We start from the raw sequence: 27,851 nt of genomic DNA, 5'->3' as shown, positions 1-27,851 counted from the left end.
ATGGACCTACCTGAGGGCTGGGCTGGTGGCCCTGCTGCAGCAAGTAAGTGGCTGGCTGGCGTGGGGGGTCAGTGCTGAGCAGCGAGCAGTGGGTTAACAGGGCGGGCCCCAGTGACGACTTGGGAAAGTTGGCTTGTGTGGCTGAATCTCCACCTTGGGGCAGGGGCGGGAGGGAAGGAGCAAGCAAACATTGATTAAGTACCTACTGTGTGCCCACCTAAGCAGCCCTGGTGGTGAAGTAATTCAGCACTTGACTACTACCCCAAAGCTCCGAGATTCAAACTCATCCAGCGGCTTCTTGGGAGAAAAGATGTGGCAGTCCGCTTCTGTAAAGATTACAGTCTAGAAAACCCTTTGGGGCAATTCTACTCTATCCAGCTGGTTTGGTTCACTTCGGTTCGGTGTGCCCACCCTTCTGTACACCTTGTCCTGTTTCTCTGGGGAGGCCAGACGGTGAGAGCAAAAGCCTTTGCACGCACTATTCCCCGGCCTGGAACTGCCTTCCCCAGTTACCTGCAGGTTCATCCCTCACATTATTCAGATCTCAAACCAAATGTCACCTTACTTCACAGAAGACAGCTGCCCTGTGACACTCTCTCCCTTTTCCTGCTTTGCTTTTCTTCACAGCACTGACATCTATTTGTCAGTTTAGTCTCAGTCTCCGCCACGGGAATGTGAGCAGCGCTTTGGTCTCTTTCATTCACTCTGCGATTCACAGTCCCTAGAGCAGTGCCATCCAGTAGAAGCTAATATGCACCACATCTGTAATTTTCAATTTTTTAGTAGTCGCGTTTTTTAAAAAAGTAAAAAGGAACTGGCAAAATAAATGGCAATCATGCATTTTATTTAATCCACTATACCCAAAATAGTACCCTTTCAGCCTATAATCAGTACAGCAAATGAGATTATTTCACATTCTTTTATTCATACCGAGTCTTCAAGAGCTGGTGTGTATTTTACACTAACAGCATCTCAGTTTGCACTCTCCGCAGTGGCAAGTAGCTGCCATATCGGGCAACATAGCTCTAGAACAATGTCTGGCACATAGTAGGAATGCAATAATTATTATTTGAATGACTGGGAGAATGCAGACCAAGTGGGTATAAAAGCTGCTTTGGGAGGAAGGCACTGGGTTACCCCTACTGAGACTCCTCAGGGGGTGTTGTGACGATGTGGTGCAGCCTTAAAGCTGGGACAGGGTGAGCGCTCCACAAATGCTAGTGATTTCAAAACCAAACTGCTCCTCAAAGCAAAACATTCCTGTTCTCGCTTTTCCCAAACGGGAAAACTGAGGCCTTGAAAGTCTTTGGCCAAAGGCCACACGCCTAGAAGTGGTAGAACCATCTAGACTGTGTTATAAGCACCCTCTGATGGCTCTCGATCTGATGTGAGGGCAGCTCTCCCACCCTTTGTTCAGTCTGAAAGGGGAGACAGGGCTCCCACCCTCTGGGAAAACCCAGTCTAAAGGGGGGGGGAGGGCCCCCACCTTTAGAAGAGCCCAGTCTAAAGAAGGAGGTAGGGCTCCCACCCTCTAGGAGAGCCCAGTCTGATGGGAGAGGCAGGGCTCCTACCATCTGGGAGAGCCCAGTCTAAAGGAGGAGGCAGGGTTCCCATCTTTGGGAGAGTCCAGTCTAATGGGGGAGGCAGGGTCCCTTTCTTAGAGGCTCCCAGCTGTCAGCAGCAGAGCCAGCTTCTTTTCCCAAGGCCCCACGCCCCAGGCCTGACTCTGGCCTCAGGAGGCTTTCCAGATAGGAATTCCAAGGCAGAGACCAGGTTGCGGAAACCAGAGGGCTGCCTGGCCAGGCTAAACTTCTCCTGCACCAGCAGAGGGCGTGCAGACACTGAGGAACCCGCAGGCAAGAACTGAAACAGCTTCAGGAGGCTCTGAGGAGAGAGAGGAACACACCCAAAGGGGGAGATGGAGACAGAGAAGGGCAGGAGGGGAAAAAGTCAGAGAGACGGCTGGAGGAAGGAAAGAGAAGGCTTGGGCAGAGGAGAGTCACTGAGAGATGGGAAGAGAAGAGAGAAGAAGGGGAGACAGGGAAGCAAATGAGGGCAAGAGACCTGGAGAGGCAAGACACAGGCGAGACAGACTGGGCGAATGAATGAGAGAAAGCCATCTAGAAGAGGCAGGGACAGAGACACAGAGAGAGACATCAAGGGAGGGTATAGATGAGTTCTGATCCTCAGAGCCCATGGGATCGGGTACAAGGAGAAGATAAGACTTAAGGGAAAGCCCCTGGCACAGGCCCTGGCATCTCCCCTATCTGTGGGTTCCTGCCCCTCTTCTAGGCCAAACCTAGAAGCATGGGTTCAAGCCAGAGGGATGCCCAGTTTAGCTCACTGAAGAACCTCTGAAGAATTAGAGGGATGAGAAAGAGGCTCATATGTTCAACAGGTGGCCTTGGGCAAGTCCGTAACTTCTCTGTGCCTCGGTGTCCTCATCTGTAAAGTAGGGCTAATAGTACTGACTACCCACATGGTGGGATGAGTTAATCCATGTGAAACGCCCAGAACAGGACTGACACCTGCTAAGTGCCGGCAGGAGCTTTCTGGATTTTACATCATTCCTTCCCTAGGAGGGAGGTAACACCATTCCCATTCTCCAGAGGAGGAAACGGGCTCAAGGAGGTCAAGTCCCTTGCCTCAGATGCCACCCCTTGTCTGAGGCAGAGCCCAGATGGCCCGGATGGGCCCAGCCCCACAGGTTTCTGAGGCCAGGACAGGCGTGCATCTATTGAGCACCTACTATCTGCAGGCACTGTGGATACAGCAGTGGCCAGAACAGACCCCATGACATAAGAGCTTCACATACACAGACCGAACCCATCTTACCTTCACCTTGTTGGCTGCCATTGAGTTGATTTTCAACTCACAGAGACTACATGTGACAGAGTAGGACTGCCCTCATAGGATTTCCAAAGCTGTAATCTTTATGGGAACAGATCACCAGGTCTTTTCTCCCACAGAGCTGCTGGTGGGTTCAAACCACCAGCCTTTCAGTTAGCAGCCCAGCGCTTAACTGTTGCTCCACCAGGGCACCAGGGCTCTTCACCCCCACTTTACCGGTGGGGAAACTGAGACTCTGAGAGGGGAAGTGGTTTATTCCAGCAGTGGAGCTGGGCTCCAAGCGCAAGTCGGTCTGACACCCCCCACCGCACACCCTGCCTGGATCACCCCATCCCCCTGCTACTAGGGCCCCTGGCCATGGGCCCCAATAATGCCAGCCTCTCCTTGGGTTTGCAGGGAAGAGCACGACCGGCCCCCCCACCCCACTTCGGGCTGGGAGACCGGAGATGCGCCCAGCTAGATCGATCTGAGCTGCCTGGCGTTATCGGATTGTTCCTGGCTGGGGATGGGGGAGGGCTTCACCCAGGGCTCCTCCCAGAATCCTCTCTTCTCCACCCTCCCCTGCCCCAGCCCCCTTGGAGCACTGCCTGGGAGGCTGGGAAGTCGAGGAGGAAAGCGTGATCTCAGAGCCTTAGCTGAGCTCCTTAGTGGTGGATTGGAGGGGTCACAAAGGATAGGGCTTAGATAGCCAGGAGTAAGGGGGAGGGGGTAGAGGGGCACTTACTGAACTGCAAGATGGGGCCCTTAGGTCGCTGCCCCCACCCCAAACTTCCTACTGTTCCCACCAACCCCAACTCCAGTGGCTCCAAATGAGTTCCCTCCCTGCTGCTGGGGGGCAGGGCGCCAAGAAGACCCAGGTCCGGGGCTCACTCCTCCCCTCTTCTCCCCTCTCCCTCTTCCTGACTGGTGGGTTGGGCCCTCTTGTCTCTTCAGTGTACCTCCAGGACCATCCCGAGGAGGGGAGCCTGGGGACGCCACTGAGCTTAGAGGAGCAAATACTCAACTCCACGTTTGAAGCTTGTGACCCCCAAAGGACAGGTGGGAGGGAAGGATACATGAAAGCTCTGGGGGTGGGACAGGGGAGCCACTGAGAGAGGCCTGGGGCTAGGGCCCCTTGAAGGGGATCCTGTTGGAACAAAATGCATGATTGTGGGGAGTTTCAGGAAGGAAGTGGATAAGGGGGTGGGTGCCTTTCAGGACACTGTGGGAAGGAATGAACTGGGGGACACAGATGGAAGAGGGGGGTCCAGGGGCCTAGAAGGGGGAAGGCGGGCAGCGAATATTTGAGGTGCCCAGTGGGGCAGGACAGGAGCCATTTCCAGATGACAAAGCTGACCAAGGGGCAGGGGAGGAACTCATCCAAGGTATCTCAGTCTGGCAGTCTGGCAGCGGGACAGGGGTGCCGCCTCCCAAGCCACCGCCTGTTCCTATTCTCAACTACCCCTGGTTCCCTCACATGTGCCCTGCCCATAGGCATTGTGGCTGTGACCCATGTGGTGGCCTACCTGGAGACTGTGACGGGACGGGGCCCCCGGGATGCGTGCCTCCAAACACTGGCCCACAGCCTGGACCCCAGCGGGGAGGGCCCTCAGGCCACCGTGGACCTGGACACCTTCCTGGCTGTCATGCGAGACTGGATTGCCGCCTGTCAGCTGGATGGGTGGGTCCCCACACTGGTACCTTCCCCGCCCCCAAGTCCTTCATCAGATCTGACCTTTCACCTGCTCACTACAGCCAGCACACTATGGGCCCAGGGACCTACTGTGTTTGGAATGAGGCTGAGGAAGAAAGAAAAGTGAAGAGATGGGGTTGGGGGGGAGGCCTGAGGAGGAAGTGCCTGGGAGGGGAGCTGAGGGGATCTGGAGCCAGGAATAAAAGGGCTAGGGCCCCTTGGAGGGGGTCCTGCTAGAACAAAGTGTAGGAAGAGGTGTGAGGTGGACAGATGCCACTTGCCCTCCCTCCTCCTCCACACCCATTCCTTGCCCCTCCTGCTTTTCCATCTGGCTCCAGGCACTACCATCTGGTCTCACCATCCTCCCCACGGTGCCTGCTGCACCTGACTTGGTCCCCTCCCCCACCACCTGCCATCCCCCTGCCATGGCTGCTTGGGACTGGGGGGGTAGTGGCTGTAGGGGGGCTCTAAGCCTCATCCCTTTGATACAGGGGATTAGAGCTGGAAGAGGAGACCGCCTTCGAAGGGGCCCTGACCCCCCAGCAACAGCCATCTGGTGAGATTGCTATATATAGAATGAAGCAGGCAGGCCCAGGGTCAGACAGTGGGCGGACTTCCCACCCTGGGCGGAGTAGAGGATAGGGTGGAACCCTGGAAGTGCACTAGCCTGAAGCTCTGAGTTTGGCTTTCTAGGGCCCTCTATGGCTGCCTTCCTCCTCCCTCTAGCCCTTTCCTAAATGTTTTGGGGTTTTCTCCTCAGAAGGTTGTTTCCAACTCCTCCTCCTCCACCAACCCTACTATCACAGCCCGTGTGGCCCAGCCACCCCTGACATCACCTCCAGCCGGCTCCCCCTTACTCTCAGGTCCCTTGGGCCTGGCTGCAGTTCCGGGGATATACCAGGCACCTTCCACCGCGTCCTCACCTTTCCATCTTCCTCATCCTTCACACCCTGGGCAAAGGGGTGACTCCTCAAGGAAGCCCTCTAGGACCCCTACTCCAAGGTTCATTCACAGATCTGTGTGCCTTTCCTGTAGATCCCGTGACCCCGGAAGTCTGAGTATCTGATTAGTTACTGCCCTGGGGTTTTGTTTGACTCTGCTCACCACGTACCTCCAGGACCTCAAACATAGGAGGCACTCAGTAAAACAGGGTTCATGTTGTATTTCTCCTGCATTACAAAATAGAAGGGGGGAAAAAAACAGCTTTTATGATATTCCTTTGAACCTGCTCCAGTCAACCTTGGCGAGGTGGGTGCTTTGAGGAGGGTGGGCAGGTCAGCTCTGGTGGGAGAGAGACCCCTCTGGGGCCTTATTGGGTGCAGACAAGGCTATAGGGTGAGACTGGAGGCAGGGACTCTGGGTAGGAGGACGGGGTGATGATCCAGGGGAGCCAGGGGCAACTGTAGGGACAGAGAGGAGGGGCGGGCAGATAGACTCAGGGGCAGGGGGACGGGTTGGGGGCTGCCTGGCTGAGGGGTGAGAACTGAAGGGTGAATGGTGGGGCCAAACCTAAGGGTGGAAGCTGGGAGGAGGGGTTGGTGAGACACCGCCCATTGTTGGGTATTGGACAAGATGAGTGTGGGGGACAGGGATTAGCCAAGAGATCCCACCTGGGCTCCATGTACAGACCAGTAAGAGGCCTTTATACTGGTGCAGCCAAGGAGCAGATCAGGTCACAGAAATGGAAATGCGAGTGGAAGCCAGAGGATGATGAACCCCAGAGCCTGGGCACCCCAACATGACATTTAAGATCACAGGGAACCCAGCGTTCCGTCTGTCTCCCTTTTTCCAGGATGCCCAGAAGCTGAAGAGTTGGCCAACCTGGAGAGCTTCGGAGGCGAAGAAGACCCCAGACCAGAGCTGTACCTATCCTCAGGGCCCCCTCTATCCCTCTCCCTCCCCACCATATCCTCAGCCTGCCAGCCTGTGAGGGCTTGGGGCCCTTGGGGAAAGTGGGTGCAGGACAGGGCTTTGCCCTAGCTTTCTCTTTCTCAACAAGGGAGATGTCCACACACACACACACACACCTACCCAGCCTAGGATGGCAAGCAAGGCCTGCGGTAGTGACCCCAGCCCTTCTCTGTCCCCAGGCCAGCCACAGCTGACCTGCTAAGCAGCCTGGAGGACCTGGAGCTCAGCAACCGGCGGCTGGCAGGAGAGAATGCCAAGCTCCAGCGGAGCGTGGAGACGGCAGAAGAGGGCACTGCGCGCCTCAGCGAGGAGATCACGGCCCTGCGCAAGCAGCTTCGCAGGTGGGGGCCCCATCCACCCTCCCGGCCCTCATCCTTCTTCCAGCACCCGGAGGTGCTCTCTGCGCCTGCTTTGTCAGTGCCTTCTGCTCTGTGTCTTTGTCGCTGCGTGTTCCTTGCTTCACTTTTCTTTTTCTTTTTCTTTTGTGGCTCTCTTTGGTTCTTGTCTCCCAGCCTCTCTGTTTTAGTCTGTCTGCTCCTCCATCCCATTGGCCTAGTCCTTTCCCTGTGTCTGTCTTCATGTTGGCCATGGTATCTCTATTTTAATCTCTCTCTGGGTCTGACCCTCTCTTTACAGGTCTTTGTACCCAGCTCTCAGGTCTCTGTACCCCTCTCTCTGGGTCTCTTTCCTCCTGTCTCTCTGTGTCTCTGTCCCCCACTCTCTCTGGGTCTTTGTTCTCCCTCTCTATGAGTCTCTTTCCCGCTCTCTCCAGGTCTCTGTCCCCCTACCCAGGTTCCTATCCCCCCTCTCTCTGGGCCTCTGTCCCCTCCCCGGACTTCTCTGTTGCTTCTGTCTCTCTGTGTGCATCTTTCTCTCTGCATCTCTGCCTTCCTCTCTCTCATATGTCCCATCTGCCCCTGCCCTCTCAGTGCCCAGCAGGCTCTGCAGTTTGCCAAGGCTGTGGATGAGGAGCTGGAGGACCTGAAGACTCTGGCCAAGAGCCTGGAGGAGCAGAATCGCAGCCTTCTCGCCCAGGCCCGGCAGACGGTGGGTCTCGGACAAGGACAACACTGGTGCCCTCTTCACCCCTCTGTCCTGGGGTCTGAGCTGCAGAGCTGAACTCTGGCATGTGAGGGGCAGGAGCCACCCTGGCTTCCTCCCTGACCCCGGACCTCACTTGCCCCAGACTTTCCCAGGTCTACCTGCCACTCCTCTTGTGACAAAGGGGACAGCGGGAGCCATCAGGGCTCCACCGACCCATCCCCACAGCCACAGCCCTGTTCCCCAACGTCCCAGGGGTGAGAGAAGGCCAACGGGGGCAAAGAGGCTGGAGACTAAGGTCCTGTCTTCTTTCTGGGGTCGGTCAGGAGAAGGAGCAGCAGCACCTGGTGGCCAAGATGGAGACTCTGCAGGAGGAGGTGAGCTGAGGCCCCGCCCCGCCCCTTCCCACACCCCTCAGAACTTCCCAGGGCCCACCCCTGCTGCCCCCAACAGCTCATAGCAGCCTGGGACCAAACAACCTTAGGCTGGTGGGGCAGACAGTGTGTGAGTGTCCCTGAAGGTCACATCGCAGAACGTGAGAACCACCATGGCTGTTGAGAGTGGTGGGACGGGGAGGACTGCAGGGTTCACAGTGAGGCCACCTGTGCAAGCACAGGCCAGTCCTCCCTTTCTGTGCCTCAGTGTCCTCACCTACAAAAGTGGGCATAATGATAATCTCACTCATGGGGCTGCATGAAATTATACGCTTCTAGAGTCTTGGGCACAAGGCAGGACCCGTAGGAAGCACCCACTAAAAGTTAGCTTTATTGTTGTTGGGTGCCATCAAGTCAATTCTGACTCATAGCGACCCCATGTGACAGAGTAGAACTGTCCCGTAGGGTTTTCTAGGCTGTAATCTTTATGGAAGTAGATCGCCAGGTCTTTCTCCCACAGAGTTGTTGGTATTGCTTTTATATGTACGTATAAATACGTATTACTCGGAATCGACTCAATAGCACTGAGTTTTTTTTATGTATTATTATTATTATTTTTTTTTTATGGTGAAAGAAACCGAGGCTTTGGCATCAGACAGCCCTGACTTCAGTTCCCACCTTTGCCATTTACCTGATGGGCAACCGTTAGGCAAGTGACTTCTCTCTCAGCCTTAGTTTTAATCTGGGGAGAATGTGCCTGTTCAGTGGGCTTGTCATGGGGATTAAACAAAAGCCCAGGGCCTCGCCTTTAACATGAACAGGCCCTGTTCAATCTCGTCTCTAATTCAAGCCCCTTTCCCATCCATTCCACCTGAGACACAAACATCACCTCGGTTCGTTCTGGGCCAATAGCTTCCTAGTTCAGGAGTAGGTGCTAGGCTAGAGTGGTAAAAGGCTAGTCTTTTGAGGTTGAAACTGAAACTCTTCAGTTGAAGATCCCCTCCCCCAACCCCCAAGGTGGCGTCTAAGGTGCAGGGGATCCACAGAGCACCCTAGTGCTCTAGGAGGCAGCCCATCATTGCTTGGTGTCTTCCTCTGTGCTGTTCACAAGATTAATGTTCCTCGTTCCATCTGTTTCTCAGCCTACATCACCACTCCAGGTTGGTGTCTGCTGAGAGCCTTGCATTGCCTTCTGATCTCTGGGCTTACAGGGCTCACGGCATCTGCAAATGGTGCCCCCTTGCCAGGACCTGGGACCCACAAGACCTGGTGCTCTCTCTCGGCCACTTCTACACCCTTCTTAGGGTGTGGGAGAGGTTTGGCTGCTTTCCTAGGACTCTTAAGGGACAGAGGGGCCTCACTGAGCCCCGTTGCCTCAGCCCCTCATACAGTCATCACTACTCTGTTATTCTCATGCCTTGGCGAGACTGAGCTGGGAAGGGGACACAGCGCCTTTCAGAGTCCCAAACTTCTCAGGGGTTCTGCAGCTCCACTGCATCAAAGCTAAGCTGGCCAGGCTTGGGGATGGCTCTGGGACCATTTTCACACTCTTGCTCTCCTCTCTGACTCTCCTGCACCCCTCCCCAACTCCACAGAGTCAGGGCAGTGATACAGGTCTGCTGGATCATGTATTTCCCCCAAAATCTCTTTGTCCTACACTAGCACTATGGCTTTTAAATTTAAAACCAAAAAAATTTGCCACTTTTTCCCTGGTTTTTCTGTGAAAATTCTCCCCATGGAACAATGGGAATCTCCAAGCAGAACGGTGGTTGTGGTGGCAAGCATCACGCACATACAGGGTGTGACTATTTTTTGTAGAACATCTCGTCATCATTGTTGTTAGTTGCCGTTCACTCATGGCAACCCTGTGAACAGTAGAACGAAATGTCGCCCAGTCCTGCGCCATTCCCGTGATCGGTTTCAGATCAGACCGTTGTGATCCATAGGGTTTTCACTGGCTGATTTTCAGAAGTAGATTGCCAGGCCTTTCTTCCTAGTCTGCCCTAGTCTGGAAGCTCCACTGAAACCTGTCCAGCATCATAGCAACATGCAAGCCTCCAGTGACAGATGGGTGGTAGCTATGCATGAAATACATTGGTGGGGAATTAGACACGGGTCTCCTGCATGGAAGGCAAGAGAGAATTCAACCACTGAACCATGACTGCCCCCACTAGACTGTCTCTTAAGAATGAGAAAAAACTTTGCCTCCAGTTTAGAGCTCATTGCCCAGAATAGCGTCAAATGATCACATCCAAACCAATCCCTGTCCAAGATAACATGGCCACGGATCAGTCGGGAATACTTTCAGCTCTGAGGAACAGAACACCGAGGAAATGGTGGCTTCAATCTTAAGGACACTTGTTTACTTAACAAGAGGCTTTGAAGGAGGTAGTCTCTGGGTTGCTTTGGCAACTCGTTGGCTTGTTGGTTGGCCTGTGGCCTCATGATCACAGATGGCTGCTACAGCTCCCAACTTCATGTTCTCTTTCAAACCAGGAAGACATGAGGAAGAGGGGACCCCAGAAAATACTCCCCATGCAGCTTCCCCTTTTTGCCAGAAGATAAGCCTTCCAGAAGCTTCCCCAGGAGACCCCCCTTACATCTCACTGGAACTGACACCTCAGCCTCAAAGGAGGCCAGGAGAGCTTCCTCCTCAGCCTCTTTAGTGGGAGGCGGATGAGTGAGGGGGAAGAAAGTGGCTGTTGGGTTGGCTAACCAGCTGAGTCTCCCATATCTGCCAAGATTTCGATCTCAATTCACCCCCAGAGCTGGGGCTGGGACTCACCAGCCCTAAGAGTTGGAGAGTGGACCCCAGACAATAGCAGGTTTCTCTTGGCAGAATAATAATTAAGCAGAGTGAATGACCCCTGCCTTGACACCGCTGCGCAGCAGCCCCCATGGGGAGTCAAGTGCCTTGAGCAGCACCTGGGACATCCTAGGCGCTCTCAATAAACTGAAGCTATTCTTGGTTCCCTCCACTCCTCCTCTCCCCTCCCTGCAGCTGCCTGCAGAGCATCTATAGATTAAGTTCTCAAATAACAATAGAATATGCTGGAGTAACAAGACACTGGAGACATGGGGTTCAAGGCAACCTTCCAATGAAGAACCTACGGAGGAGCAGGTTCAGGTTACTGCAGAAGAAGGCAGGAGCAGCTGAGTAACCAGGCTCCCTGCCGAGTGGCCCCAAATCCCGGCTGCAAATCCCAACCAGGTGGGCAGATGTTGACACAGCATTCCTGGCCTGTCCTTCCTCCGCCCTTCCGCCCTTCACCTGGCAGCCCAGCCCCGCTGAGACAGAGACAGAGAGAGAGTGGCTGATGGAAGACTTGGAGCAGAGCCCAGGCTGGTGGAAGGAAGGAGCTGGCTGTGGTGTCCCCTGGGGTACCAAGTAGAAGGAGGGGTATGGTGAAAAAGCATTCTCAGCCTGCCCCCATGCCCCCAAACACAGTCCCCTGATGACCTCCTCACAGTGCACATACTAGGCTTCTGATGCCCAGAAACTCCACTCTGGGATTTGAGCCATTTTGTTCTCAGGGCCCATGATCTCTCCCCGCCCTCCTCCTTTGCCTGGATAACCCTCCTTCTTGAAGACTCAGCCCAGGTGCTGGTCCCTGAGCAGCCTTTTCTGATTGCCCTCCTCAATCCTGGGGGCCCAGGCCAGCCCCAGCAGAGCCTGCCTCTTGCGCTGTTGTAACCAGCTGCTCCAGGTCAGTCTCCATCAAAGAGTCTAGGAGCTACTTGGGGCGAGGGATGAAACCGGCTCTCTTTCCATCCCTGTTGCCACCCAGGGCTATGTCTGGTTCAGAAAGAGAATCTGGGGTTAGAAGTGCTAGATTTGGGATCAGATTTGGGTCTGAGTCCACTCACTCAACATGTGACCTTGACCTTGGCCAAATATCTCAGCTTCCTTGCTCCTCAATTTCCTCTGTAAAATTGAGCATCAGAATAAAAATGTGAGTCATTACGTTCTTCCTGAATGGCACAATATGGCATATGTAAGACCACCCATGAAGTCTTCTCGCCAAAAAGTCAAGCAAGAGCCTGTTGAGGGCTCTAGAGCTACCCGCCAGTTTAACAAGGAGGATAGAGGGACAAATTGACTCCCCACAAATGCAAGCCGTCAAATCCCAATGTGGGCAGTTCCACAGGACTGATAACCTGGTGGCTTCAACAGATGAAGTGCACAGACAAGTGGTGGTAGTATTAGGAGCACTGCTTGGAAAAAAAAACAAAAAACAAGTAAAGAAACTTAAAAAAAATCAAAGGCTAAACTTTTAAAAAATCAGAGACATTCTGAGTGAAAGTAATGGTGGGCCTTTTTTGCATCCCAATTCAAACAAATTAAATGCAGACAGACCCTTTGTGAGACCAACAGAGAAAAATGAGCACAAACTGGGAATGGGGTCATATTAAGGCATTATTAGGGATTTTATTAATGGTGGTACTGATAATGTGGTCTGACTAAAAAAAGTCCTCAAGTAAGAAATGTGGAATCGTTATAGGTGAAATAATATGATGTCTAGGGTTTGCTTTGAAATAATCTAGTAAAACAAAACAACAAAAAACCTGAAGGATAGAGAGGTAAAGGGTAATGGGGGTACATTATACTGTTCTTTTTACTTTTGTGTATATTAAAAAATAGAGGCACCCTAGTGGCTCAGTGATTAAAGCACTCGGCTGTGAACTGAAAGATTGGAGGTTCAAACCCACCAGTCACTTCACAGGAGAAAGATGTGGCCATCTGCTTCTGTAAAGATTACAGCCTTAGAAGACCAGTGGGGCAGTTCTGCTCTGTCCTATAGGATTTCCATGAGTCAGAATCAATTCAACGGCAACAGTTTATATTAAAAAATATATAATAAGTTTTTTAAATATTTGAAAAGTATGTTATGTGTATGTTTTATATATATATACCCACTGCCGTCAATGCTGACTCATAATGACCACATAGGACAGCGTATAATTTGCCCCATAGGGTTTCCAAGGCTGTAAGGCTTTATGGAAGCAGACCACCACATCTTTCTCCCACAGAGCTGCTGGTGGCTTCAAACCACCAGTCTTCTGGTTAGCAGCTGAGTGCTTTAACTACTGCACCACCAAGGCCCCTTTTATACATATACGTATATTAACAACAACAAGCAACATGCATATGCAGAAGAACAAACAACGTATATGTGTGTTGTTTGTTGTTATGTATGCTGTTTGTTGTTAGTTGCTGACCAGTCGATTCCAATTCATCGCAACCCCATGTGTTACCGTAGGTTTTTCTTGACTATGATCTTAAGGAACCTTGGTGGCACAATGGTTGAGAGCTTGGCTGCTAACTAAAAGGCCAGCAATTTAAACCCACCCAGCCACTCTGCAGGAGAAAAGACGTGGTAATCTGCTTCCATAAAGATTGCAGCCTGCAAAATCCTATGGAGCAGTTCTGCTCTGTCATATAGGGTTGCTGTGAGTTGAAATCAACTCAACGGCACACAACGACAATCATAACAGAGGCAGATGGCCAGACCTTTTTTCCGCGGTATGGCTAGGTGGGGTTCCAATTCCCAACCTTCAGGTTAACAGTGGATCACAAACATTTGCATAACCAAGGGACCTTGTTTTATGTATATATTCTAACATTTATCAAACACTCCATGTATCTCTAAGCCAGGCACTATTCTAAATGCTTTGTGCTCATTAGCATTAATCAATATACATTTGCGTATATTACCATCTGTGTGGCCTGGGGCAAGTTGCTCGACCTTTGCCAGGGTTTTCCTTATCTTTAAAATGGGAGAAGAAAAATGAATTACAGCATGCAAGGTGCTCACTAACTGCTAAACCGAAACCAAATCTATTGCCGTTGAGTGGATTCTGACTCATAGCAACCCTATCTATATACGACAGAATAGAATTGCCCCATAGGGTTTCCAAGGCTATGATCTTTACAGAAGCTTCTGTGCAGTGAATTAATATGGCCCTTCTAGCCATGTCTTTGTAACTCCTGCCAAATGCCTGGGTGTGACTATGCCAATGAGGTACTGTGGCCCACCAAGGGGACTGGATAGCTTGCTAATAATGTAAATGAGGTGCATAGCACCTTTGTGGGGGTAGGACCATGCAAATGAGGTATATGGAACCCTAACGAGGGGATTGGTCAGTTTTGTTGTCCCAAACCAAAAAAAAACCCAAACCTAGTGTTTAATCAATTCCGACTCATAGCGGCCCTATAGTACAGAGTAGAACTGCCCCATAGAGTTTCCAAGGAGTGCCTGTCGGATTCAAACTGCCAACCCTTTGGTTAGCAGCCGTAGCACTTAACCACTACACCACCAAGGTTTCCTTTGCCGTCCCACTAGGCTTAAAATGAGCCATCTCAGAGGTGGGAAGGGGAGACCTTAGGCCACCAAGAAGGAGGAGCCAGGAGTGGAACGCATCCTTTGGCCCTGGTTACCTGTGCTAAGAACCACCTGGGTCTAGGAGACAGCTTAACACCAGAGACAGCAAGAAGCAGCAGCAGAGGAACAGCGTCAGCAGAACTAGGAGATGGTGCGGCGGACTTCCTGGTCCATGGAGGGAAAACGTTGAGCGCCTTCAGGCAGGAGGCTTGCTGGTGGAGTAGGGTGCTTCCAGACACTTGTCAGGGTTAGGCTTGCTGACATACGGAGCCAGAGAGCTGAGTGCCTTCAGGCAGGAGTCCTGCTGGCATAGTGGTGTGCCTCTGGGCACTTATCAGCAGAGCTAAAAGAGCTTTGTAAGACTTGCCTGAGCAGGGAAGAGGCCGAGGGGCCAGAGAGAGGCACACCTATGAGCACAGCTGAGAAGAGGCTGTCCTGATGGAAGAACTGTATCCTGAGTGTTCCTGAACCTGAATTGTAACCTATTACTTCCCTAATAAACCCCATAATCGTGAGTGTTGTCTGTGAGTTCTGTGTGGCCCTTGCAAGGAATTGTGGAACCCAGCAGAGAAGTAGAGAGTGCCATGGGAGGGGACGGCTGGTGTCAGAACTGGTAAAAATGTTGGAAGGAGGCGGCATGTCTGACCTCCACCTCATGGGAATCTGCCACACCCTTCTCCCTCGGAGTGACTGGTGGGTTTGAACTGCCAAACTTTCGGTTACACTGCACCACCAGGGCTCTTTCACTAAGTGTTAGCAGTTGTTTTTAGCTCATTTGAACCCCACAGCAGCTCCATGAGGCAGGTCTCATTATTATCTCCACTTGTACAGCTGAGGCACTGATGCACAGAGAGATGAAAGCCCAGGTCCCACTCAGAAGGCCGGGAGGATTAAATGAACTAAAGCATAGCAAATGCTTCTTCTTGTTGTTAGGTGCCCTTGAGTCATTTTCGACTCATAGCGACCCCGTGTGACAGAGTAGAACTGCTACATAAGATTTTCTAGGCTGTAATCTTTATGGAAGTTACCAGGTCTTTTCTCCCGTGGAGCCACTGGGTGGGTTAGAACTGTTAACCTTTTGATAGCAACCAAAGACTTAACAGTTGCACTACCAGGACTCTTTCAGCCTTGAATATTAGCATCATCATTTGTTGACCCAAACCTGACTGCCCTTCCTTCTTCCAGAATGGGAAGTTACTGGCTGAGCGTGATGGAATGAAGAGGCGGAGTGAGGAGCTGGCCACAGAGAAGGAAGCTTTGAAGGTGCTGCCACCACCCATCCACCACCCCCCTATGCCCAGCCACTTCCCCCTCCCTGGGCCATTTTTACCACCTCCAGCTCTGCCACCTGGTGAGAGCAGTCTCCCAGAAAGCCACCCAGGCAGCTAAGCTGGACTCCCAGCTGTCCAGGGCCATGGCCGGAGGGGAGTGGGATGGCCCAGAAGGAGGGCAGGGCAGGCCCCGGAGCATCTGGGCTGGACGGATGGATGCACCCCTTCCTTGGCAGTGGCAGCTGTACGAGTGTGAGTGCCTCATCTGCCAGCGAGAAGCCATCCTCTCTGAGGTGAGGAGGTTGGAGAAGGAGACCAGCCTGCCTCCCAGTGCACCTGCCTGCCCCTGCACCAGCCTGCAAAGAGAAAGCCTGCCTGGACCCAGTCCCTGGAGATCAGTAACCTGGGAGGGTGGGGGCTGGGGATCTGCTAGGATCACCAGCATGACCCGGCTCAGGCTTGTCCCCAGGACCTAAAAGCCCTTGTGGCCAGTGCTCTCCCTCAAGCCTTTGCTCTTCCCCAAGCTCGCACCAGCATCCCACACTACCCTTCCCGGTGTCTCTGGGGGCCGGGCCCAGTCTCAGTCAGCTTTGGGCTTTCCCAGCGCACCCACCATGCAGAGAGCCTGGTCAAGACCCTGGAGGAGTACAAAGCGACCACCCAGGTAACAGCCACCTGTCCCCACCCACGGATGCTGCCCTCACTTGGCCTGGCCCTCCCACTACTCTTTTGCCACCTCTGAGGCTTGCTGCCTCTCCCTCCCTGTGCCTCTTTCTGTCTGCGTGGGTCATTTTTTTGAGTCTCCACATCTCGCTTCTTCCCTCTCTACTGTAGGACTGCGTCTCTCCCGCTCTCTGCCTCTCTCTCTGCCTTGCGTGGTTTCGCTGTTACTCTATCTATCTCTGTCACCCATTCAGTTTCCTCCTCTGTGAGTACCTTCTCCCTGCCTCTTACACAGGTCTGTGTCTGTCTGGCTCATTTTTTTCCCCACTTTTTTTATTGTGGTAAAATATACATGAAATTTACCATTTTACCATTTAAGTGTACAATTCATTGGCATTAAGTACATTCACAGTGTTGTGTAACTGTCACCACTATTTATTCCCAAAACATTTTCATCACCCCAAATGGAATCCCCATACCTGTTAAGCAGTAACTCACCGTTTCCCCATCTCCTCAGCCCACTAATAAACTCTGGTCTCTGTAATTCTAGGTATTTCATACTAGTGGGATCATACAATGCTTATCCTTTTGTGTCTGGCTTCTTTCACTCAGCATTATGTTTCCAAAGCTCATCCATGTCATAGCATGTAGCAGAACTTCATTCCTTTTTATGGCTGAGTGATATCTCATTGTAGGGATATACCACATTTTGTTTATCCATTCATCTGTTGATGCTCACTTGAATTGTTTCCACATTTTGGCTATTACGAATAGTTACGCTATGAATGGAGACCCTGGTGGCACAGCGGTTAAGAGCTACGGCTACTAACCAAAAAGTCAGCAGTTCAAATCCACCAGGTGCTCATTGGAAACCCTACGGGGCAGTTCTACTCTAGGTCACTATGTCTAGGTCACTGTGAGTCCAAATCAACTCAACAGCAATGGGGTTGGTTTGGCTTGGGTTTATGGTAGTTCCATGTTTAACTCTTTGAGAAACCACTGAGCTGTTTTCCACTGCAGCTGCCCCATTTTACAATTTGACCAGCAGTAGGTAAGGGTTCCGATTTCTTCACGTCCTTGCCAACACCCAATGGCATCACTAGAGTTAGTGTCACCCAGTATGGTAACGCATAGTATCGCTCCCCCCACATGCCAATTACCACAATATTGTACCTAAAGTACTGGAAAATTTGACAAAAGCAGCAACTACAAAAACACCAGCAGCAACGCAAACAGTACCTGCTTGTAGCGCCTGCAGATGAAACCATGTGATTTGAAGGGTCACTGTAATTGGGTAATACTGACAGCTCTGACTGGCGCGCGTTAGTAAATTAGCATAGATTTTTAGCCTTGTAGATATATTGATTGATACACGTGAGCTGGGCTTGAAACTGTTTTTTTGTTGTTGTTATAACTAACTACAGGGATATTTTTATAAAAATAATAAATTTCTGTGGAAACACTGCACAAAAATTTTAAAGACAGTCATTTTGGTGTCACCCCCTCTGACAGTGTCACCCGTTGCAGTCCACACCCCCACACTTCCTACTGGCACTGCCAATGCCTGTTATTTTCCATTTTTTTTTATGTTTTTGTTTTTTATAATAGCCATCCTGGTGGAGGTGAAGTGGTATTTGTGGTTTTGATTTGCATTTCCTTAATGACTAATGATGTTGAGCATCTTTTCCTGTCTGGCTACCTCATTTTGATTCTTGTCTCTGCCCCTCTTTGGGAGACAGGCAGCTGTCTTCCTGGGTAGCTCTGTCTCTGGTTTGTCTTTGGTCTCTGAGTCTCTTACACACCCTATGTGTCTGTGTCTCTTGTTTTTCTGTGTGTGTTTATCTGTCTTTGTGCTCTAAATTTTCCTGGCTGTGGTTTATTGCCTGGGTTTCTGTTGCTCTCTGCCCCTCTTTAGCTTTCAAAGTTTCTGTCACTGCTTTCTTCCCCTTGTCCCTTGGCTGTATGAGTCTGGGGGAGCCCAAAGAAGTGGGGAAGTAGAGTGGACCTTGGGAGAGGAGACCAGCAGTGGGGGATGGGCAACAATGGAGAGCCAGGTGCCCCCCTTTGCAGGAGCTGAGGCTGGAGATATCACACCTGGAGGAGCAGCTGAGTCAGACCCACAAGGGGCCAGATGAGTGAGTGGAGGAGTGGAGCCCAGGGGGTAAAAGGAGCAGGAGGGGCTGAGAGCAGGGATACGTCCCCAAATTTCCACCCCCAACCACCCCTCTGCCTCCAGCCCCTCTGTGGGCAGGGCAGAGGCCCCAGAACAGACTGATGGACAAGAGGTGACAGGCTCAGTGGCAGCCTTCCCTCCTCCTGACTGTGTGGCCAGGCTACCTGAAGGGGCCCAGGTGAGAAGAGTGGGCTGGACCAAGCTGCTGCCATCATCACTGGGCGTGGAGATTGAGGCCATTCAACAGGTGGGCCTGGTACCCTGGGAGCACCCTAGAGGCCACCAAGGCAGAAACTCCCAATGTCTCCTCACTCTGACCCTCACACCCGCCCATCGTTAACTCCCATTGCTGCCAAAGAGGCTCCCACCCTAATCTCAGGGCTTCTTGAATTCTCTCTCTACCTCAGATCCTGACCCAAACCCCATTGCCAAGCCCAAGCCCATGAGGTCCAGCTCTGACCCAGCCCCGATTTTAACCCCTTCCTGTTATCACCCCCAGAATGGTCTCTAATGCACCAAACCCTCCCCTGTTACTGTCTCCCCTAACTCCCCACCCATCCCCACCCCAGCCCTGTGCCACCTCGCATTCTATTCCTGTCTCTACACCTAAGCCCATCTCCTCCCCTCCCAGAAAGAAGACGTGGGCGCTGCGGCAGATCTCTCCAGCCCTCTTTGCGGAGTGTGGGAATGGGAGGAAGTTGATGAGACTGACGAAGAAGCCACCTTTCCAACTGAAGCCCCACCTGGGGGACAGGTGAGCATGAGGGAGGTGAGCACAGGAGTCTGGAGCGGTGAGGGGCCACACCTTTGCTCATTCCCCCATTCGCTGAGCAGATACCAACTGCGAGTCTGCTGTGTGCGGGATACAGAGCCACCAGCCAGCCAGGACGTCACCCCTGCCCTCCAGGAACTGACCAACTGGTCCCACAGGTGAAAGGGAACAAAGCAAATCCACAGATTGCTTTGTGCACTTTGGTTTTGGTTTTTAGAAAACACACTGTCAAGAATCACCTCATTTAAAATTGTGCTGCAGGAGGGAGATCATAAAGGAGCCCTGGTGGCACAACAGTTAAGTGCTTGGGAGAAAGGCCTGGTGATCTGCTCCTGTAAAGATTACAGCCTAGGAAACCCTATGGGGCCGTTCTACTCTGTCACATGGGGTTGCTATGATTCAGAATCAACTCGAGGGCATCCAACAATGACAACAACAGAAAGATCCTAAGTGAACAAGGGTTTGTGGTTTGAATACAAGGCACCTTTAAGAAAAGCCTAGCAAGTTCAAGCTCACTCTGCAATCTTGATGTCAACTGAGGCTATGTTAAGCTATTATTAATTTTCACAGCCATTGCTTTACGAGGCTTCTCTGGGTGGTACAAATGGTTAAGCACTGGACCACTAGTGAAAGATTAGCAGTTGAAACCCACCCAGAGATTCCTCAGAAGACAGGCCTGGCAATCTGCTTCTGAAAGGTCATACCCTTGAAAACCCTGTGGGGCAGTTCTACCCTGCACACATGGGGTCACCATCATTGGGAGCTGAATTGGCAACAAACACAACCATTGCTTTCTGACTTCCATCATTATCTGAACAATGGTTCAACGACATGTGAAACAGCTGAGACAAGTCACCTTCAGTGTCCATCAGGGAAAAGTGAGATTATAATCCATTAGCACCAGAAGAATTCTTTTTTTTTTTTTAAGAAAATATTGTTAACAGCTCTGTAAACAATTTTATATTGTCTTGAATTTGCCTTGCACAGTGGTGAGTGAGGGACCTGAGGGCCGTCCAGGGGAGCCACTTGGAGGCAGTTGGGTGCACAAGGCTGAAGCTCAGGGAAATGTTTAGAGTTGTTGGTCGAGGACACAGGCAAGGATGAGAAGTCTCCCGGGGAGAAAATGGAGAGAGGCCTGGGCCTGGTGTCTGGCCCAGAGAAACCAGGCAGATGGTGGGGACTGCCCAAGATTGGGAATCTGGGAGAAGGGGGTTTGGAAGGGAAACGCTGAGCTCCTTTTGGGACAAGGTGAGTGTGACAGACTTGTGGGACATACCAGGGGACCTGGGGGACCAGGTCTCCTGAATACCTCAGGAGTCAAATCAAGAGCAACTGTCCATTTTCTGGCTTCTGCTCATGGGGGTACTGGAGCAATCCTCGAGTGGGTGCCTAAGAGGATGGCAGGTTCTAGAAGCTGATGGATTTGTGTGTGGCTGGAGCCCTGGAGACCACCGTGTATGGGGATCTGGGACTTGGGGGAGAAACATGGATATCAGTAGGGTGGGGGGTGTGGCTGAAGCCCCAGAGAGAGGATCTGAGTGAGAAGAGGCAGGGGAATCACCCAAATGTCCCTGCCCTTTTCTGTCCACAGAGAAACTTCCAGGAAGAATGGAGTGAGCACTCGATGTGGTAAGGAGTTCGTGGCCTCCGGGGACACCCCTCCACCCAGGCTGAGATGCCTAATGCACAGGCATCTAGTGGAGGGGACCTGATGAGGCCTGAGGGAGTCACCCAGTCACTCCATTCGTTCCCCAGGGCTGAGGACCAGGGGGTGGATCAGACCTGGCCCTGCCTTCAGGACCCAGACAGTTTTAGGAGGAGGAGTACCACACACCTGACCCTACCAGGGGGGTGCGGGGTGCTGGGGAGGCTTCCGGGGAGGTGACCCCAAAGTGGACTCTTGCAGGAGCATGGGTGTACAGGAGACCTCTTGCCAGGCAGGTGGGCAGCTCCCGTGCACGGTTACCCTCTCACAGAACACACCTCTCCCGGGAGCCCTGGGATGCAGGCAACCCAGATGGGGCCTTTCGAGAGCTCCAGTCAGAGAATGGTGGAAGGCTCTGGAATCTGACTGCCTGGGTCCGAACCCCAGCTGTGTGACTTGGGCACTTGGTGGTGGGGCTGATGTCATCCTTCAGCTGCTGATGGGTAAATCCCACTCCTGTGCCTTCGACTGCCAGGAAGCTGTATCCAGGCCTCAGAGGACATAGAAAGCTCTAGATAGCTCTGCCCACCCTCCCCTGGGCCCTGGCCTCGGGGGGCCTCCGGTTTCCTGTGGTGCCTCCCTCTTCCTGCTCCCCCTTTGTGGGCTCCCGGCTGTAACAACTAATGAGGCTGCCTGCCTGGGCCTCTAATTGGACTTGTCTGGGCAGAGCGAGATTGGGCAGGCTGGGGGCTCAGATCTGTGACCTCCGCATGCGTCACCAGGGAATGGCCAGGAGAAGGGGCTGACAGCAGGTGGGCCCTGGTGCCAGGCTAGACTTAACGAATTTCCGGGAGGTGGGGGTGCAGTATGTCTCACAGGTTGAGAAGCTAGGAGTGGGGGAGGTGGGGTTCCTAGGGCCCTGAAGGTATCTGGGCTGAAGACTTGGACCTTGAGGGGACAGGGGAGGGGGGCTAGATTCCTGGGTCCAGAGTAGAAGTTTCAGGGGATTAGACAGCGTGTCTCTGATTGGAGTGGAGGCCGGAGGACTACAGCCAGGACCTCTCATGGCGGGGGGCAGGTGTCAAGGAAATAGCTGTATCCCTGAGGGTGTTGGGTCTGAAGCTGGTGACTGAAGGGCTGGTCCCTGGTCCCCCAGGAAGGTAGTGGCAGGTGGTGTGGAAGTCCGGGTCTCCAAGGGGCAGCCGGGTCGGACACCTTGAGGCCTGAGTCACTGGAGAGGCACAGCGGGGGCTGTGACAGGGCAAAAGCTGGGGGCCTGCACACCTGAGATCAGTGATTGGGATGGGGATGGGAACTGAAGAGTTGGGATCTTGAGGGAGGAGGTCTGAGCTGGGGTCTAGTCCCCAAAGAAAACCCAGTAAAATGAGACTCATTGGAAATGGTACAAGCTTGCTAGACAAAAAGGGGGGCCTGGAGCTTCTTTGCTGCCTTGGGGTCTCAGTGGGTCTGAGTCTCTGGTGTTTGGGGGAATGAGGGAGCTGGGAGCCTCAGTTCCCAGCTGGAGAGTCACCTGGGAAAATCGTAGCAAAGAAAGCAATTTGAGGTGAAGAGGTCCCTCTTACCCTTGGCTGGGTTGGGGGCAAGGGTAGTCACAGACTCTTTTGAGAATCTGGTGGAAAATTCACCTGAAAAAGACACATGCTAACCTGCACAGGAAATTCTGCTGCTCGGGCTGAAGGACACCCCGAGCCCATGCGTGGTCCCCAGGCCCTGCTCAGACGGCCCCCTCCCAGCCCGCAGAGGGCAGTGGGACCAACAGACATGGAGAGTGTTTGCACTGATTGTTGTCTCCTCAGGTTGCCCGTAAGAGAGGAAGAGGAGGAAGCAGAGGCTTCTATCCTGGTAGGCAGTCACTGGGACCCCTCCCTGCTCCCTTTAGCTGCCTCCCCCCCTAGAGGCTGACCAGCTGACGCAGCAGCCTCAGCCCTTCCCCAGCCCCCCCACTCCTCCAAGCAGAGAAAAATCATTTGGCCGAGAAATAACAAGGTGCTCGATGCAGCTAATGAGAACGGAGGGGGAGAAGGGGGGAGGCCTGGAGGCCAGTGGGCGGCCAGGATGTTCCCAGGGGACCCCCAGCTACCCACACACACACACACACAGGGTAGCATCCGCAGCCCACACAGACACAGCCACACCCCCAGATTGCATCAGTGCACACACACCCACGCCCACGTGCCAGGGAAGGGGATGGCCCTCTGCTTCTACCTGGAACTCCTTCGGGGGCGCGGAGCCTGTCACAGCTTTGCTTCACACACACTGGCCCTTCACTCCTCCCAGCAGCAGTGTGGGTGAGATGGCAATCCCAGTTCTCGGGCCCTGCTTTGGGTGCTGGGACCCTCCAATGGTGTGTGAGCTTACTGGGGGGGGGTGGGGAATCACAGCAAAGTACCACAAACAGGGTGGCTTTGAACAGCAGGAATGTATTCTCTCACAGTTCTGGAGGCCAGAAGTCCGAAATTAGGGTTGGCTCTGGAGCTTTCTGGGTGCTCCGAGGGAGAAACCATCCCACACCTCTCTCCTGGCTTCCGGTGGCTGCTGGGGTTCCTTGGCTTGTAGACACATCACTCCGATCCCTGCCTGTCTTCCCTGTGACCCTCCCTGTCTGTTCTTTTCATTCTCATTGGATTTGAGGCCCCCACTAATCCAGTAGAGGTCCATAGGTGGTGCAGTTTGCAGTCGAGGGCTAACCTAAAGGTTGGCAGTTTGAACCCACCCTGCAGCACCACGGAAGAAAGGCCTGGTGATCTACTTCTGTAAAGATTGTTGTTGTTAGGTGCCATTGAGTTCATTCTCTGTAAATATTACAGGCAAGAAAATCCTATGGAGCAGTTGTACTCTGTAACACATGGGGTCGCTGTGAGTCAGAGTCGACTTGATGGCAACTGGTTTGGGCTGAACTGAAGGCCAATCCGGGACCCAGTGACTAACACTCGTCCTTTGTTCCCCAGGCGGATCTCCCCATCCCTCTGGGAGCCCCTCACCCTGGAGACATCCCAAAAAGCCCTCCTGAGAGGTAACAGGGCCTGCGGGGCCTGGGAGGGGACTTGGGAATAGGGGAAAAGCCTAGCAGCCATCTCCCCTTCCCTCCTTTCTCTCTAGCAGCCCTGCCGCACCCGAACCCAACCTCCAGCGAGCCCTGGTGCCGGTGCCAGCGACCAAAGAACTGGTCCAGGTCAGGAGGCGGCACCCGCACCAGCTCGGCCTGCCCTTCCTGCAGCCCCAACAGTTCAGGTGTGCCCCAAGGCGCCCGGGGGACGAGGGCAGATTCTGGGGGCGCGGCTGGAAGGCGTGGTCTCCCGGTCCTGCCCTCTGCACGCTTCCCTCCGCCCCCAGGGTCACGCGGCCCCCGCTGGTCCCCGCGCCATTCCTGGGCCTGGTGCTGCTGCTGCTGCTGCTTACCATCCTGCTGCTGGGCCGGTCCCCGCCCCCCACCTGGCCCCACCTCCAGCTCAGCTACCTCCAGGCCCCCCCAGTGTGAGCCTGCTCCCCGCTCCCCAGCAGGTCCGAGTTCAATAAACCCCCCCCCGGGGGTTCATTCTCCTGTTACCCCCCGAGCCGTGGCTGTGGCACTTACTTGGGGTTACCCTAATATTAAGACCCGGCTTAGGTGAATTCTCCTTGTTTTTGATGTCTGCCACAGCATTTCTCAAGAACCAAGAAACACAACCAAAAATATAAGTGTTATTCTCCTCACAGAACGAGTCTGGGGTGGGCCATTGTGGGTCCACAGTCCCGGGTCTCCACAGCACCAGGTAAGGGTCTCTGTGACCCTCCTATCCTTACCCTCATGTTCAGGAGGTGACATAGCTTCATACCTCAAATCTGCCGGAAGGAGGGAACAACAATACAACAAACAAACAATAAAACCTGCCGAAGGACACATCGCTCCTTAGTGTGCATGTAGGTTCTTATGTTTATTCTTCCCCCCCTCCCTTTTTTTAAAAATTTGATTTCATTTTTTGGTGAAAATAGACACCACAGGATACAGCATTTCAACAACTTCTACATGTACAATTCAATGACACTGGCCTTTTTATAAAGACAAGAAAACCCTTCCCAGGGCCGCCAGCAGACTTGTATCTCTCCTTGACTAGGAAGGAAACTTTTAGCCTGACCACCCACCCCCAGCTGCAAGGCAGACTGGCAGGGCGTCTCCCCTGGAGCTGGCACCCTACTGCCCAGCATCATCTGGCTTGTTAGCAAGGGTGCATTTTGGGTAGGCAGATAAAGTGTCTTGCCACAGCAACTAATTCAGATGAAAAACACTGCACAGACCAAACAAAACGCAGCTACAGACCACCTGTAGATCACCAGCTTTCCCCTTCTGATGCTCCTGCCTTAGCCTACATTGCCAGGCTATTTGGAAGGGGCTCCTGGATACCCCTTCTCCTCGATCACCCCTCCTTTCCTTGTCTACACCTCAACCCTATCCCATCCAGATCCTGACTCCGTCTTGCCACTACCCTGTGGGTAGAAACCTGGGTTGACCCAGTCCTAACTGAATCCTAGGTCAGGAATGGGGAACTTTCCAGCTTCCTCAAAACACACAAAACCAAAAAATCTCACTCTTGTTCACTTTGACCATCTTCACAGTTTTAACTGTGATACAGCATTATGGTAAAATCCATTCCCCACCACGTGGGGGATGCATGGTCCAGAGGAAGTGGAAATGCCCTTCATAGAATAAGGAAAAAGGATGTAGGGCAGGCACAGAGCACTCATGTCCACTACCATGCAAATGGCAAATGGTGGCAGCAGAACCGGGAGACCGGTGCCAGATGGCATGGTGGGCTTCCTGGCGGAAGGAATGAGGTGGCTATGGTGGGCACGCCGACCCATGGAGGAAGAGAGCTGAGCACCTTGAGGCAGGAGGCTTCCGGGCACTTACTGGCAGGGCTAAAGAGCTTTGTAACACTTACCTGAGCAGGGCAGAGGCCAGGTGGAGGGCCAAGGGGCAGAGTGTCCAAAGGCCTGATTGAGTAGTTCTTGATCCCGAATTATAACATGTTACTTCCCTAATAAGCCCCATAATCATGAGTATTGTCTGTGAGTTCTGTGTGGCCATTACAACAAATTATTGATCCCAGCCAAGAAGTAGAGAGTGCCATGGGAGGGATGGTGGGTATCAGAATTGGTAAAAAGGCTGGAGGGTGGAGGTATGTTTGACCTTCACAAGACCCAGCCTTGGGCTGTTGCTGATGGTGGTTACCCTCCTCCTCCTTATGAAGTTAGATGAGGAAGTCTGACGCCCCATGCCCCACGCCATTTTTACAATGTGTGGCGATTCAGATAGCCGCAGGCTCTGTGGCAGCCCAGAAAGGGCACCTAACCTAGCCTGAGAGGTCAGAGAATTCATCTCATATAAATGACATTTGAGTTTAGTCTTGGATGATGGAGAAGGGTTGGTGACAATGAGGAGGGGTCAGGGAAGGGTGTCAAAGGCAGAGGAAAGAGCTTATGCAAACAGCAGGTGATGGGGAAGAGCCTGTGTGTGGAGAGCCTAGGCAATAAATACAGTGTTGTTTGAATTAAAAAAAAAAAAAGATTTGGAGCCAGGGAAGAATTTGAGCTACAGAGTGGTGTTGTGGGAAATAGGTGAGCAAAGCCCATGAAGGGCTGTGAGCAGGGAAGGACAGAATCAACTTGGCCTGAAAAAGACCTTCTGGATGTTGGAGCTGTATAGGGGTAAATGGAGGAGGAGAGGAGACCAGAGGCCAGGAGGTGGAGGGGAGTTGGAAGGGAGGCTGAAGCAATGATACAGGTGGGAGGGTTCACGACCTGAGTGGACAGAGAGGAGAATGTGGTCAGAAAAAGGGCAAGAGGGGCAGGCTGAGGACTGACAGGCTGTGAAGGAGGATAAAGGGGAGGGAAGGGGCAAGGAGAGCACCTGATCTCTGGCCGAGGACTAGTAGAAAGTGGGGCCATTTCTAAAGCGGGGACCCCATGAAAAGAAGTGGGTTTAGGGGACAACTCGGAGCTCATTGGGGATGTGGTTGAGTGAAAGGGGCCAGTGGAATTCCAAGAGGTGGTTAGAGACCTGAGCCCTAAGCGGAGCAGAAAAGGTGGAGCTGGAGATGGTGGTCTGGGTGTTAGCATGGCCTATTGTGTGGGTGTGGCTGCAATTTCCTGGAGAGAAGGAAGTAGAGTGGGAAGGGAAGAGGTTCCCAGCAGCACTTTATGGATCTAGGGAGAAAGTGGAGTCCCTGGATGGCACAGTTAAGTGCTTGGCTGGAGGTTGGAGGTTCAAATCCACCCAGAGGTGCCTGGGGAGAAAGGCCTGGCAATCTGCTTCCGAAATGTCACCATTGAAAACCTTGTGGAGCACAGCTCTACTCTTGACATGCACAGGGTTCTGTGAGTCTGAGTTAACTTGACAGCAACTGCTTTTTGTTTTGTTTTGTTTTTGTTCAGGGAAAAAGAATAAGGGAAGAGGCCAGGCCAGGACCCAACCAAGGGCCCTCCAGCAAATAGAGGACGCTCCTGATAGGCTTGTTGTGAGATTAAAAGAGTCAACACAAGTACAGCATTTTGAAGAGTGACTGGCAAATACATTTTAATCCCATTTCTCCATGAAAGTAGTGGAAATCCTAAAAAAAAAAAAAAAACCAAACCCATTGCCATTGAGTCGATTCTGACTCATAGCGACCCTATAGGTCAGAGTAGAATGCCGCATAGAGTTTCCAAGGAGCACCTGGTAGATCTGAACTGCCGACCTTTTGGTTAGCAGCGGTAGCACTTAACCACTGTACCACCAGGGTTTCCTAGACCTTTGAAATTGCACAGATTTGGATTCCAATTATCCTTCTGTTCCTTGCTTTCGTTAGGTGTCATCGAGTTGCTTCCAACTCATGGCGAACCTATGTACAACAGAACAAAACACTGCCCAGTCCTGCACCAGCCTCACAATTGTTAAGTGTGAGCTCTTTGTTGCAGCCACTGTATTAATCCATCTTCTCAAGGATCTTCCTCTTTTTCACTGACCCTCTACTTTACCAAGCATGATGTTTTTCTCCGGTAACTGATCCCTCCTGATAACATGCCCAAAGTAGGTGGAACAAACTCTTGCCATGCTCCC

General features: G+C 52.6%; 1 protein-coding gene across 1 annotated transcript; it reads left to right on the top strand.

The window, feature by feature from the left end:
• On the top strand, positions 1-27,255 carry KASH5 (KASH domain containing 5). The gene is made up of 20 exons (XM_064293988.1): positions 1-43; positions 3,784-3,888; positions 4,324-4,510; positions 5,014-5,078; positions 6,315-6,384; positions 6,613-6,774; positions 7,363-7,480; positions 7,801-7,851; positions 15,417-15,494; positions 15,739-15,795; positions 16,107-16,166; positions 18,236-18,300; positions 18,498-18,585; positions 18,970-19,092; positions 19,173-19,268; positions 20,702-20,739; positions 22,573-22,618; positions 23,725-23,789; positions 23,879-24,007; positions 24,110-27,255. Exons 1-20 carry the CDS (start codon positions 1-3, stop codon positions 24,252-24,254), a joined length of 1,791 nt encoding a protein of 596 aa, XP_064150058.1. The 3' UTR covers positions 24,255-27,255.
• Positions 27,256-27,851: the final 596 nt, after the last annotated feature.

Source organism: Loxodonta africana, chromosome 11, assembly GCF_030014295.1.
Source record: "Loxodonta africana isolate mLoxAfr1 chromosome 11, mLoxAfr1.hap2, whole genome shotgun sequence".
NCBI lineage: Eukaryota > Metazoa > Chordata > Mammalia > Proboscidea > Elephantidae > Loxodonta > Loxodonta africana.
The sequence above is the reverse complement of the archived record's forward strand: the minus strand, read 5'-3'. Positions and strand labels throughout refer to the sequence as shown.